General features: G+C 37.0%; 1 protein-coding gene across 3 annotated transcripts; it reads right to left on the bottom strand.

Moving 5' to 3' along the window:
* Positions 1 to 10,507: 10,507 nt before the first annotated feature.
* LOC141912748 (uncharacterized) lies at positions 10,508 to 14,671 on the bottom strand. 3 transcript variants are annotated; one of them, XM_074804123.1, is made up of 5 exons: positions 14,558 to 14,594; positions 13,917 to 14,015; positions 13,242 to 13,374; positions 13,058 to 13,145; positions 10,508 to 11,712 (listed from the first exon to the last, which is right to left on the bottom strand). In XM_074804123.1, exons 2-5 carry the CDS (start codon positions 13,972 to 13,974, stop codon positions 11,545 to 11,547), a joined length of 447 nt encoding a protein of 148 aa, XP_074660224.1. In that variant the 5' UTR covers positions 13,975 to 14,015; positions 14,558 to 14,594; the 3' UTR covers positions 10,508 to 11,544. The 3 variants fall into 3 exon arrangements, with proteins under 3 accessions (XP_074660224.1, XP_074660223.1, XP_074660222.1); XM_074804122.1 differs by lacking the exon at positions 14,558 to 14,594 and adding an exon at positions 14,239 to 14,415; XM_074804121.1 differs by lacking the exon at positions 14,558 to 14,594 and adding an exon at positions 14,619 to 14,671 and having other exon boundaries at positions 10,509 to 11,712.
* Positions 14,672 to 14,744: the final 73 nt, after the last annotated feature.

Below are 14,744 nucleotides of genomic sequence, written 5' to 3'. Positions count from 1 at the left end.
CTTTATATTGTCCTGAGGATGCAGTATTGAATTGTCAAATATGGGTAGGGTGTACTGAACTGATTTTCAAGAGATTGGTCGAAATATCTAGAATTTTGGGGCTTCGTTTCATCCCGAAGATGCTGTATTAAATTGTCATAAATGGGTAGGGTGTACTGAACTGATTTTCAATAGATTGGTCGAAAACATCCAGATTTTTGGGCTTCATATCGTCCTGAAGATGCTGTATTAAAATGTCATATATGGGTAGGGTGTACTGAACTTAGTTTCAATAGATTGGTTGAAAGATCAAGAATTTTGTGGCTTCATATCGTCTTGAAGATGCTGAATTCAATTGTCCTTTATGTGTAGAGTGTTCTGAACTGATTTTCAATAGATTGGTCGAAAGATCCAGAATTTTGGGACGTTATATCATCCTGAGGATGCAGTATTGAATTGTCATATATGGGTAGGGTGTACTGAACCAATTTTTAAGAGATTGGTCGAAAGATCCTGAATTTGTGTCTTTATATCATGCAGAAGATGCTGTTTTGAATTGTCATATATGGGGATGGTGTACTGAACTGATTTTCAACAGATTGGTCGAAAGATCCAGAATTTTGGGACTTTATATCGTCCTGAGGATGCAGTATTGAATTGTCATATATGGGTAGGTTGTACTGAACCAATTTTTAAGAGATTGGTCGAAAGATCCTGAATTTGTGTCTTTATATCATGCAGAAGATGCTGTTTTGAATTGTCATATATGGGGATGGTGTACTGAACTTATTTTCATTAGATTGGTCGAAACATCCAGAATTTTGGGGCTTCATATTGTCCTCAAGATGCTGTTTTAAATTTTCCTATATGGGTAGGGTGTACTGAACTGATTTTCATTAGATTGGTAGAAACATCCAGAATTTTGGGCTTCATATCGTCCTGTAGATGTTGTATTAAATTGTCATATATGGGTAGGGTATACTGAACTAAGTTTCAATAGATTGGAAGAAATATCCAGAATTTGTGGCTTCATGTCGTCCTCAAGATGTTGTATTAAATTCTCCTATATGTGTAGCGTGTTCTGAACTGATTTTCAAAAGACTGGTCGAAAGATCCAGAATTTGTGGTTTCATATCGTCCTGAAGATGCTGTATTGAATTACCCACATATGGGTAGGGTGTACTGAACTAAATTCCATTGGATGGGTCGAAAGATCTGGATTTTCTCACTACATATGGTCCTGAAAATGATGTATTTAATCTGTATAGATGCTATGGGTTGTACTGAACTGATTATCAAGAGAACGGTTGGATGATCCAGAATTTTGTGGCCTACAAGGGGTCTAGAAGATGTTGTATTCAATTGCAATAGATCGGGTATGTGATTACTGAACTGATTTCCAATAAATTGGTTGAAAGATCCGGAATTTTGTGGCTTCATATCGTCCTGAAGATGCTGTATTAAATTGTCCTATATGTGTAGCGTGTTCTGAACTAATTTTCAATAGATTGGTCGAATGATCCAGAATTTGTGGCTTCATATCGTCCTGAAGATGCTGTTTTGAATTGTCATATATGGGGATGGTGTACTGAACTGATTTTCAACAGATTGGTCGAAAGATCCAGAATTTTGGGACTTTATATCGTCCTGAGGATGCAGTATTGAATTGTCATATATGGGTAGGTTGTACTGAACCAATTTTTAAGAGATTGGTCGAAAGATCCTGAATTTGTGTCTTTATATCATGCAGAAGATGCTGTTTTGAATTGTCATATATGGGGATGGTGTACTGAACTTATTTTCATTAGATTGGTCGAAACATCCAGAATTTTGGGGCTTCATATTGTCCTCAAGATGCTGTTTTAAATTTTCCTATATGGGTAGGGTGTACTGAACTGATTTTCATTAGATTGGTAGAAACATCCAGAATTTTGGGCTTCATATCGTCCTGTAGATGTTGTATTAAATTGTCATATATGGGTAGGGTATACTGAACTAAGTTTCAATAGATTGGAAGAAATATCCAGAATTTGTGGCTTCATGTCGTCCTCAAGATGTTGTATTAAATTCTCCTATATGTGTAGCGTGTTCTGAACTGATTTTCAAAAGACTGGTCGAAAGATCCAGAATTTGTGGTTTCATATCGTCCTGAAGATGCTGTATTGAATTACCCACATATGGGTAGGGTGTACTGAACTAAATTCCAATGGATGGGTCGAAAGATCTGGATTTTCTCACTACATATGGTCCTGAAAATGATGTATGGGTAGGGATGATGTATGGGTAGGCTGAACTGATTTTTAAGAGATTGGTCGAAAGATCCAGAGTTTGGGGCTTCATATCATCCTGAAGATGCAGTATTGAATTGTCATATATGGGTAGGGTGTACTGAACTAATTCTCAGGAGATTGGTCGAAATATCCAGAATTTTGGGGGCTTCATATCGTCCTGATGATGTTGTATTAAATTGACATATATGGGTTGGATGAACTGAACAAATTTTCAATAGATGGGTCGAAACATCGAGAATTTTGGGGTTTTATATCGTCCTGAAGAAGCTGTTTTGAATTGTCATTTATGGGTAAGGTGTACTGAACTCATTTTCAAGAGATGGTTCGAAAGATCTGGATTTTCTCGCTACATATGGTCCTGAAAATGATGTATTTAATCTTTATAGATGCTATGGGTTGACTGAACTGATTATCAAGAGAACGGTTGGATGATCCAGAATTTTGTGGCTACATACAGTCTGGAACATGTCGTATTCAATTGCAATCGATTGGTTAGGTGTTTATTGAACTGATTTCCAATAGATGCGTTGAAAAATCCCGAATTTTGTGGCTTCATATCGTCCTGAAGATGCCGTATTGAATTGTCAAATATGGGTAGGGTGTACTGAACTGATTTTCAATACATTGGTCGAAAGATCAAGAATTTTGTGGCTTCGTTTCATCCTGAAGATGCTGTATTAAATTGTCATAAATGGGTAGGGTGTACTGAACTGATTTTCAATACATTGGTCGAAAGATCAAGAATTTTGTGGCTTCATATCGTCTTGAAGATGCTGAATTCAATTGTCCTTTATGTGTAGAGTGTTCTGAACTGATTTTCAATAGATTGGTCGAAAGATCCAGAATTTTGGGACTTTATATCGTCCTGAGGATGCAGTATTGAATTGTCATATATGGGTAGGGTGTACTGAACCAATTTTTAAGAGATTGGTCGAAAGATCCTGAATTTGTGTCTTTATATCATGCAGAAGATGCTGTTTTGAATTGTCATATATGGGGATGGTGTACTGAACTGATTTTCAACAGATTGGTCGAAAGATCCAGAATTTTGGGACTTTATATTGTCCTGAGGATGCAGTATTGAATTGTCAAATATGGGTAGGGTGTACTGAACTGATTTTCAAGAGATTGGTCGAAATATCTAGAATTTTGGGGCTTCGTTTCATCCTGAAGATGCTGTATTAAATTGTCATAAATGGGTAGGGTGTACTGAACTGATTTTCAATAGATTGGTCGAAACATCCAGATTTTTGGGCTTCATATCGTCCTGAAGATGCTGTATTAAAATGTCATATATGGGTAGGGTGTACTGAACTTAGTTTCAATAGATTGGTTGAAAGATCAAGAATTTTGTGGCTTCATATCGTCCTGAAGATGCTGAATTCAATTGTCCTTTATGTGTAGAGTGTTCTGAACTGATTTTCAATAGATTGGTCGAAAGATCCAGAATTTTGGGACTTTATATCGTCCTGAGGATGCAGTATTGAATTGTCATATATGGGTAGGGTGTACTGAACCAATTTTTAAGAGATTGGTCGAAAGATCCTGAATTTGTGTCTTTATATCATGCAGAAGATGCTGTTTTGAATTGTCATATATGAGGATGGTGTACTGAACTTATTTTCATTAGATTGGTCGAAACATCCAGAATTTTGGGGCTTCATATTGTCCTCAAGATGCTGTTTTAAATTTTCCTATATGGGTAGGGTGTACTGAACTGATTTTCATTAGATTGGTAGAAACATCCAGAATTTTGGGCTTCATATCGTCCTGTAGATGTTGTATTAAATTGTCATATATGGGTAGGGTGTACTGAACTAAGTTTCAATAGATTGGAAGAAATATCCAGAATTTGTGGCTTCATGTCGTCCTCAAGATGTTGTATTAAATTCTCCTATATGTGTAGCGTGTTCTGAACTGATTTTCAAAAGACTGGTCGAAAGATCCAGAATTTGTGGTTTCATATCGTCCTGAAGATGCTGTATTGAATTACCCACATATGGGTAGGGTGTACTGAACTAAATTCCATTGGATGGGTCGAAAGATCTGGATTTTCTCACTACATATGGTCCTGAAAATGATGTATTTAATCTTTATAGATGCTATGGGTTGTACTGAACTGATTATCAAGAGAACGGTTGGATGATCCAGAATTTTGTGGCTACAAGGGGTCTAGAAGATGTTGTATTCAATTGCAATAGATCGGGTATGTGATTACTGAACTGATTTCCAATAAATTGGTTGAAAGATCCAGAATTTTGTGGCTTCATATCGTCCTGAAGATGCTGTATTAAATTGTCCTATATGTGTAGCGTGTTCTGAACTAATTTTCAATAGATTGGTCGAATGATCCAGAATTTGTGGCTTCATATCGTCCTGAAGATGCTTTTTTGAATTGTCATATATGGGTATGGTGTACTGAGCTCATTTTCAAAAGATGGGTCAAAAGATCTGGATTTTCTCGCTATACATATGGTCCTGAAAATGATGTATTTGATTACTGAACTGATTTCCAGTAGATTGGTTGAAAGATCCAGAATTTTGTGACTTCATATCGTCCTGAAGATGCTTAATTCAATTGTCCTTTATGGGAAGGGTGTAATGAACTGAAAACAATAGATTGGTCGAAACATCCAGAATTTTGGGCTTCATATCGTCCTGAAGATGCAGTATTGAATTGTCATATATGGGTAGGATGTACTGAACTAATTTTCAATAGATTGGTCGAAAGATCCCGAATTTTGGGACTTAATATCTTCCTGAAGATGCTGATTTCAATTGTCCTATATGTGTAGGGTGTACTAAACTAAGTTTCAATAGTTCAGTAGAAAGATCCAGAATTTTGTGGCTGCATATCGTCCTGAAGATGCGGTATTGAATTGTTATTTATGGGTGGGGTGTACTGAACTCATTTTCAAGAGATGGGTTGAAAGATCCAGATTCATGAGGCTTCATATCATTCTGAAGATTTTGTATTAAATTAAAGAGACCCCTTTTGCGCGTAATCTCAAACTCAAGCGGGTACAGATCAGTCGTCAGGAAAGATATTCAAAAGATTTTAACGCAGGCTTAAACTGCAAATAACCCTCCTTAACCTCTGTGAAAATAGGAAATATAGCTTCAAGAAATACTTAGATATTTCTAAATTAATAGATATTGCGGTTTCTTTTACGCACAGTTAAGATATGCGGTCCTTGGTTTCACATTGTCACTGTTCTCAATTGTTGCGTTCAAAAATTCCAAGAATCGCCAGCAAATATCTGCATTTCATTTCCTTTAAAATGGTGTATAAATTGATTTCATCGAGCAAGGGACTGCAGAACTATATGATATTCAATCTAAACTTATGTTTTAAAAATGAGCGCAAATTATCGCAACAATGGGGACCTCGAGGGACCGCCATAAACTGGCGCCTAGAAACTGGAAACTTCTTTATTACGAGACATAGACCTTTGACCCCGAGAACAACACACAAAATTAGAAAAATAATTGCACAATTCTGACTGAAGACTATATAAACAAACGTAGCGGCTCATCAGCTCGCTGTCATTTAAATGTGCTAAACAATTCATGGGGAACGCTAGCAGTAGATGACTTTGATAAAAGTGAACAAATGCTGAAAAAATCAGGTAGAGTTCGAAATGGATAACAGTAATTGAGTTTTAAGTTTTTAGAATTGATCGTTATCATCAACTGCATGAATCCAACCCGTGTATTGTATTGTTGTATTGTTATTAAATTTACGCAGATTTGTTTGATTTTATGTGTCTACAAATTGTACGATATTTTTCAGTTCAGAAGTATACAGTGAATGGGATAATAGGGTTCATACCAAAGGTCGAACGGTCGAGTGAGTAAAAAATTAAAATAAATCCCCGCACGCTCGAATTTATTTTGATTTCTTTTACTCCTAAAATATTCATGCTTTAAAAGTGAGAGTAAAATGTTAACAGAATAATCTAGAAAATAAGATCAAATATAGATTTCGGGTGATAAAATATAAATTTTAACATAAAAATTAACGAGTATTAACGAGTGAAATAATTCATATTTAAAACATTGAATATTCATATTTACATGCGTTAAATTCTTGATTTTTAACATAAAAAGTGTGAGTAAAGTGTGAGTGAAATAATTCATATTTAAAACATTGAATATTCATATTTACATGCGTTAAATTCTTGATTTTTAACATAAAAAGTGTGAGTAAAGTGTGAGTGAAATAATTCATATTTAAAACATTGAATATTTATATGAGTAAGAATTATTTTAATAAAAATTTTTTTATAAAAATGAAGAAAGAAGAAGAACCGAAATTCACAATCGAAATCAATGAAGCCAATAAATTATTTTCACAGTTTAACATTAGAAATTATATTTCAGCAACAAATCTAGTGTCCGCAAGACATTATAAAATTGAAAATATTACTGTAATTAATCAAATATTATCAAATGAAACATATTTAATTACTGATCTAATTGATACTTTTGATAATGGCGCTAAAAATCCTAAAATATTCAATACAGTTTTTAATTATAAAGGAACTTTAGATGAAAACATAATAAATATTCTCAAAATTCCTTTCAATGAAAGAAAAAGTGATTTAATACTTTCAAAAGATTATAATGATTTGATTAACTTAAGAATTGAAAAAAGACAATTATATTATTTTAATTTTGATAATAAACAAATTATCTATAATGAAAATTCATCAAATATTGGAATTCAATGTGATTTAGATAATGAAAAATCATATAAAGATGTTGCAGTTCAATGTAACTTAGATAATGAAATTGTTGCGCCTAAATATGAACCTAATGAAAAAGTGTTATGTAATTGTGGAAAATATTATACTCGAAGCGATAAATCACACCATCTTAAATCAAAATATCATAACTCAAAAATAATAATTCAACTCTAAATATTCAAAATAATATATTTCAAATTAATTTTAATTTTTCTCTTAAATAAATGGAAGATTTCAGCATTCCAATTGGGAAAAATGATTTGAAGCTTTTTATCTTATAGCAGGAGGGTTAATATTGGCTGCACTTTTCTTTTTCTATGAAAATATCAGTAAAGATTTGATGAATGAAAATATGAAATTAGGTAAAAAGTTAAAGAAGTTAAATGGAAACAATCACAGAAAAAATAACAATAAAAAAGTTAATGATTTAAATGATTTGGAGGATTAAAACAGCATCTTTTAATTTGATTTATTTTATATATTTTAACTATAAAAATGAGTGAAAGTAAGGCATTAGATTTATTACATTGGCTTCATTTCGATTTTGAATTTCGGTTCTTCTTCTTCTTTCTTCATTTTTATAAACAAAATGTTATTAAAATAATTCTTACTCATATGAATATTCAATGTTTTAAATATGAATTATTTCACTCACACTTTACTCACACTTTTTATGTTAAAAATCAAGAATTTAACGCATGTAAACATGAATATTCAATGTTTTAAATATGAATTATTTCACTCGTTAATACTCGTTACTTTTTATGTTAAAATTTATATTTTATCACTCGAAATCTATATTTGATCTTATTTTCTAGATTATTCTGTTAACATTTTACTCTCACTTTTAAAACATGAATATTTTAAGAGTAAATGGGATAATAGGGGTTCATATCAAAGGTTGAATGGTCGAGTGAGTAAAAAATTAAAATAAATTCGAGCGTGCGGGGATTTATTTTAATTTTTTACTCACTCACCGTTCGACCTTTGGTATGAACCCCTATTATCCCATTTACTTATACAACTCGCATGATTTGATCTTAGCGTCGCGTACGGTTAGATTAACCGTGACCGTGACCGTGGACGTGACCAGATATATTGTATACATGAATCAGTTGTAATGTCTCACGGCTCACATAGGCTTACGGTTTATTTGTAGAGATTCCGTAATATTTGCTCAAAGGAGCTGCAACTAAAGAATATGGAATTCTTTATTGGAATACGCGTTCATTTGAACTATCAACTTATCGTTCACAGCTGGATAAACTGCAACGATCAGTCCGAACTCTTATCGTAGAATAATCGGCGAATGAATGCTCGATTTCGGTGAAGATGGTGACGCTTAGAAATCTGTAAGGAATAAACTTGTGCAATATCGGAACATAATAATCAGATGGTGTATCGGACAATGCGCGTGTTCATCGGAATAATAATCAAACGCGATCGTTTTGAGATGAAAAAATGACTTACGTTAAATTACGAGCGAGATTGATAATTTATTTTCAAAGCGCGGTTGATTCTTGTTTGTTGTTTGTAAAATGATTCCTGTATTCAGAAAAACACTAGTCACCTGGTATTAAGTCGAAAGTCAAAATCCCATCGATCACATCTGGATAAAACTGCAGCAATCAGTGTATGAATGGATGATATGATTTGAACTTGTGTAATATCGGGATATAATAAGCTGATACTCAGTGATTGGAATAATTATCAAGTGCAATCGATAATCATAAAGAACGTTAATGAGATATTGTATATTTTCTAAAGATTGATTTATTCTATGATATTGAAACTGAGAGGTGAGTCTGATTCCTCTGTTTGTTCTTCCTTTATTCATTCATTTATGATTGACCATTTAAGAATAAACATAAATATATCATAATCAATATTTTGAATTAGTATTTCGTTGTCGTTATTGTTCTATTCATTTCTTGTGAGAATTACTCGTTTGACCCATTCCCCTTATCGCAGGATTAATCTTCACTTGCCAGTGCAAAATCGAGCAGGAGCCACCCCTTCTCCAGGGTGGGCACGGACAACAGCCTAGACGCAAGAACGGACCTATACTCGCTTGCCAGGGCAAAAAGGCCAATTTCCCCCCTAGGAAAGGCAGCCTAAATGCGTTACCGGACCTATACTCGCTTGCCAGGGCATAAGGGAGCCAAAAAGGCCAATTTCCCCCTAGGAAAGGCAGCCTAAATGCGGGACCGGACCTATACTCGCTTGCCAGTGCAAAAAGGAGCCAAAAAGGCCAATTTCCCCCTAGGAAAGGCAGCCTATATGCGGGACCGGACCTATACTCGCTTGCCAGGGCAAAAAGGCCAATTTCCCCCTAGGAAAGGCAGCCTATAAGCGGGACCGGACCTATACTCGCTTGCCAGGGCAAAAAGGAGCCAAAAAGGCCAATTTCCCCCTAGGAAAGGCAGCCTATATGCGGGACCGGACCTATACTCGCTTGCCAGGGCAAAAAGGAGCAAAAAAGGCCAATTTCCCCCTAGGAAAGGCAGCCTAAATGCGGGACCGGACCTATACTCGCTTGCCAGGGCAAAAAGGAGCCAAAAAGGCCAATTTCCCCCTAGGAAAGGCAGCCTATATGCGGGACGGGACCTTTACTCGCTTGCCAGGGCAAAAAGGAGCCAAAAAGGCCAATTTCCCCCTAGGAAAGGCAGCCTATATGCGGGACCGGACCTATACTCGCTTGCCAGGGCAAAAAGGAGCCAAAAAGGCCAATTTCCCCCTAGGAAAGGCAGCCTAAATGCGGGACCGGACCTATACTCGCTTGCCAGGGCAAAAAGGAGCCAAAAAAGCCAATTTCCCCCTAGGAAAGGCAGCCTAAATGCGGGACTCGACCTATACTCGCTTGCCAGGGCAAAAAGGAGCCAAAAAGGCCAATTTCCCCCTAGGAAAGGCAGCCTAAATGCGGGACCGGACCTATACTCGCTTGCCAGTGCAAAAAGGAGCCAAAAAGGCCAATTTCCCCCTAGGAAAGGCAGCCTTAATGCGGGACCGGACCTATACTCGCATGCCAGGGCATAAAGGAGTCAAAAGGGTCAATTTCGCCCTAGGAAAGGCAGGCAGCCTAAATACGGAACGGGACCTATAAAATGCGGGACCGGACCGATACTCGCTTGCCAGGGTAAAAAGGAGCCAAAAAGGCTACTCCCCTAGGAAATTAAGGCAGCCATAATGCGGAGTCGGACCTATAAAATGCGGGACCGGACCGATACTCGCTTGCCAGGGTAAAAGGAGTTTTTCCCACGGTGACGAGGCTTCATTCCTATCCTGCCAGGGCAATGTGTAGCCTATTTTTCATCGTCTTACCATCGGAGTCTCTCCACGAACCTATGATTGGTGCCCCCGAGTCACCAATAGACCATTAATTCTCACGATAAGAGTCATAAAATAATAACAAACAATATCAAATATAGACATCAATTTAATCATGTTCAATGGCATAATCATACATGAATAAATTAACAAAGAACAAACAGAAATGTAACTTATTTAGAGTATAAGAATGTCTCACCAACGGTTTAATCAATTAGCGGTCACATTTTATCAATCCAATGATGATTTTCCAATGCACTGATAATGAGCTTATTATATCCTGATATTACACAAGTTTATTCCAGATTTCTTAGCGTCACAATCTTCAACGAAATCGACACTTCATCCTACGATATCATCAGCTCCAACACTGATTGCTGCAGTTTATCCAGATGCGAACGGTGAACTCGAGAATTCCAATTTGTCTAAATCGAGTAGCGAATTCCCGTTTCAAAAACCTGTGAACGTTCTTGCAGCTCCGAAGTCGATATCTTGAAACTCTACGAGATCGTTGCAGCGTCCAGATACGAACAATGGTTTTTGAAAGTCTGAATTTGTGAGTTCCAAATAATGTATTTCAGTTTTAAAAATCCAATGTATTTTCTCGCAGAGTCGATATCCAAAATCTATACAAAACTAACGTGTGTCTCGTATGACAGCCGATTCATAACTGACTCATGTACAGAATGCATATAGGCTAATCACGTCCCGGTCACGGTTTCAGTTACTCGAGCGCGACAGGACATTGTTCAAATATGCAACTTGGCTTTGTTTATTCTCTAGAGTCAAACTCAGCTAAGTCGTTATCAGGGTACAGTTTCATGTTAAAGTTTAACCTAAATTTTTGGTGTAATTGCTATTGGTTACTTTCATTTTTCAACGTGTTCAACAATTCAAACTTAATCGTTTTAAGCTTAAACTGGTTTTGTGACACTGGGCCCAGGATAAAACTTGGCGTTATTACATAAGTCATCACTCTTTGTATTTGAATTCAATTCGCTAACTGTAAGTCAACATTGGATAATTAATCAACATTATGATCGTCTCAACTATACAACAACTAATGCAGTTGTCGGCAGGGGAGTTTAATTTGGGTTGATTCGTCGATCCTAATTCAACCCCGATATCCGAGTCGAATGCTGCAGGTGTTCATTTCCAAAACAAAATCCAATAAAAAACACGTAAACTCTGTAGAAAATTCAAGTGTTCTTCAAGTTTTGTATTCTTTCTAACAACACGTCCATTTGTTTCGACATCAGTGGCTGCCCTTTGAATGTTTTTTTGCAAAGTTTTTTGTGCGTTTCCTTCTTTTTGTCCTGATATTTTTTCAACGCTTCGCTCGACGCCTTCTGCTTCTTAATCAATTCCTGAAACGAGAACAAAGTCATTGTCACGTTCAATTGATTGAAACTGATTCAAAACGAAGGGGATGACAATGGAAGCGATAAAGGGCCTTGAGTTGTCACGTCCTAACTCGACAAGTTGCCATATTTATGTCGATGTATCGCGTCAAGTCGACATGAATAATCGACATATCGTGACGTTTTCACGACAAATTTCGCTTTTTCGCCCATTTTCCACGGGACAAGTCGTCAGTTGAAGACACGTCGAAATGTAAGACGAAGATGCCAGTGATATGACGACTGAGTTTCAAGTCGTCATGAATATGTCGACTTGTCGCGAGGAAAATGGTTGTGAAAACGAAATATGTCGACATATTCATGTCGACTTGACACGATATATCGCGATATATCGACATAAATATGGCGACTTGTCGAGTTTGAACGCGACAATTCGAGGCCCTTTATCGCTTCCGTAGATGACAGGTTAGTATTCTCTACTTAAATAATGCAGGGTCCTCACAAATCGGGCAATCCAATTTCCCCGACCATTGCCCAAAAATTTCCTGATTACATGATAAGATATATTCAATGGAGGCTGTCTCTCCTCTAGCGGTTCCATGTACCACTCACCACCAGCGCGAACACACAAGACACCAAAATTCTCTGATTTTCAAGGAGTCAGAATTTACTCGATTTTTCAAATAAATCAGAAATTCCCTGATTTTTCCTCAGGTCCCTGGGGCCAGTTGCTCAAAGGGTGGTTAAAGATTAATGGATGGCCGACCGTAATAACAATGGACTTTTAATTGTCACCATGTCAACTATCCACTGGTAAGCTGTAACCAACTTTTGAGCAACTGGCCCCTTGTATGAACCTGATAAAAATATGTTGTGGCATAATGGTGACTAGTCGAAATAAGAATTTCAAAGCCCTCTATTTCGCATACGCCAAACAAAAACACTTTTGCAGCAGCCAACCCTCTGGGCCCAATTTGATAGACTGGTATTACCTTTAACCCAGGGGTTAACTCCATTTATAATGAATTGAGTTAGCCCCCGGGTTAAAGATAATACCAGTCTATAAAACCGGGCCCTGGTCTTCTTTTGAAATCATCTGCTCATTTCACCGGAAATTTTACTGAAAATGTCCCCCCACATGGCTTAGACTTAAGACCAGTCTAACACCAACTTAGTTCTATAGCCAATCTAACAACTTAAGACCAGTTTTAAGATTTAAGACCAGTTTTGGACTTAAGCCACTACTGTGCAACTGCCCCCAGGGGTTCGGACGGATGTCATCATATGGCAAGTGTAACTCAGTGCTATACCCCTATTAAAACACTCAAGTCGCGAATAAATCAAAAATTACCATTTTTTTCTTCTCTTTTTCCATCTTTCGACTCGTGTATTTCATCTGTGATTTCGTGAGCATGTTCGTGCTTTTATTGCCAGTTGGTCTGAAAATGTTCAAAGTTCAACATTGGCAGGTCAAAAATTTGCCACGCATCTCGACCAGTTGACAGTCAGCACAATCTCATAATCCTGACACTTACTTTTTATTCTTCGGATGTGATTTTTCTTTTCTCGAATTTGTGGATTCTAAGTTCTGCTTTTTCCGTTCTTTCAACTGCATCTTTCTGTATTCATAAACCATCTTTTTCTTGTTTCTTCCGGCAAACCCTTGACCTGCAAACAGAATTAGATTTAAATGAAGAAGTGCGATGATAAAGTCTCTTTTTTTTAACAAAGTGGCTATATTTACGGCATCGTAAAGCGGGTCGTGAATTCTATATTTACGACGGTTTTATATTGAATTTAGGATTATGGTCTAGAGAGGAGAGGATTAGTGTCAAGAGGGTGAGAAGAGGGTCCAGAGGGTTAGGGTTAGGGTAAGGGTCCGTTTTACCCCTAGGGATAGGATTAGGGTAAGGTGAGGCTATATCTAGTTAAAATATTTGACCGACTGTCAGCGAGCTCGGTGGTCTGGTGGTATGATGCTGCGCTAGTAATTAACTGGCCCGGGTTCGAGTCTTGCTCGATCCGCTCTATTTTCTCTAACTCTATTCTCCACACTTGCCTTGAATTTTCTAAGTCGCGCACCCTAGTGCGCATGCGCAACGTTATTAGCCAATCAGAATGAAACGTCGTAAATATAGCTAGTGTCATCCGTTTACGGCGTCGTAAAAATAGCCTGAGCGTTTTTTAAACCAGTTAAGGCAATACCCTACCTTCAGCGATGTTTCCCTTATTGCCATGTTTTTTGTACTTGTCACCTTTCTTGTTCATGATGATTTCACTATCTATTTTACAGCTCCCTTCATTAGCAACTGAATAACAAGAAAATACACAATTTAGATTAGATAATTATTCCTGAAGGACTAGTTTCTGGTCTGATCTAGAGTAGGGACTGGTGGTGTAAGAAAAAGGTCCCTTCCCTGACTGAACGCTGGTTGAATTTAAATAAGTTTTTCATCGATTTCTGGCTTATTGTGTAAGGGTTAGAGGTGATTTTTTGAAATATTCAATCATGAAACCGATGGATTAATTTACTGTGCACACTGCACACTCCCTTCCAATTGCACTGTGATTCCTGTCGTTACTTTCGGGCCGCACTCTTTATGTTCCACTCTTTATGTTCATATTTTTCTTATTTGATAGACTAGAACATTTAATATGGTGCGAAAGTAAAGAATAGCAGGATGATGACGATGATGATGAGAAATGGGAATGCCCACGTCCACGACCTCCACGGGCCCACCGGGTCGCCGGCCGAACGAAGTCGGGGCATTTTCCCTTTTATCTACGTTATTTTACGTAAAGTGACAAAATAAACCATCCGTAGTAGAAAGGCCTAAACTTTCGTCTTTACTTTAACTCAGAAATCAAAGTAGAATCATCAAAATAGAAATATAAGTAGGCTAGGCAATTACATCGAAAATCAGCGACAGACAACTCGTATTCAATTCAGTCAAGTCCCGAACCGCGATTTAGTGGATACATCCGGTCAGCGTAATTGATGGATTTGGATTTATTTCCAAAAATAAATCCAATACCCG

This window comes from Tubulanus polymorphus, chromosome 11 (assembly GCF_964204645.1).
Source record: "Tubulanus polymorphus chromosome 11, tnTubPoly1.2, whole genome shotgun sequence".
Taxonomy (NCBI): Eukaryota; Metazoa; Nemertea; class Palaeonemertea; order Tubulaniformes; family Tubulanidae; genus Tubulanus; species Tubulanus polymorphus.
Note: the sequence above shows the minus strand (reverse complement) of the source record. Positions and strands in the feature narration are given on the sequence as shown.

What these genes read in the sequence shown, in the direction of transcription:
- LOC141912748 (XM_074804121.1), bottom strand. Translation starts at nt 13,974, where the DNA reads ATGAACAAGAAAGGTGACAAGTACAAAAAACATGGCAATAAGGGAAAC. An exon ending in TCACATCCGAAGAATAAAAA is followed by an intron (nt 13,146 to 13,241) that starts GTAAGTGTCAGG and finishes GAACATTTTCAG; the next exon opens with ACCAACTGGCAATAAAAGCA. An exon ending in AAAAAGAGAAGAAAAAAATG is followed by an intron (nt 11,713 to 13,057) that starts GTAATTTTTGAT and finishes TTCTCGTTTCAG; the next exon opens with GAATTGATTAAGAAGCAGAA.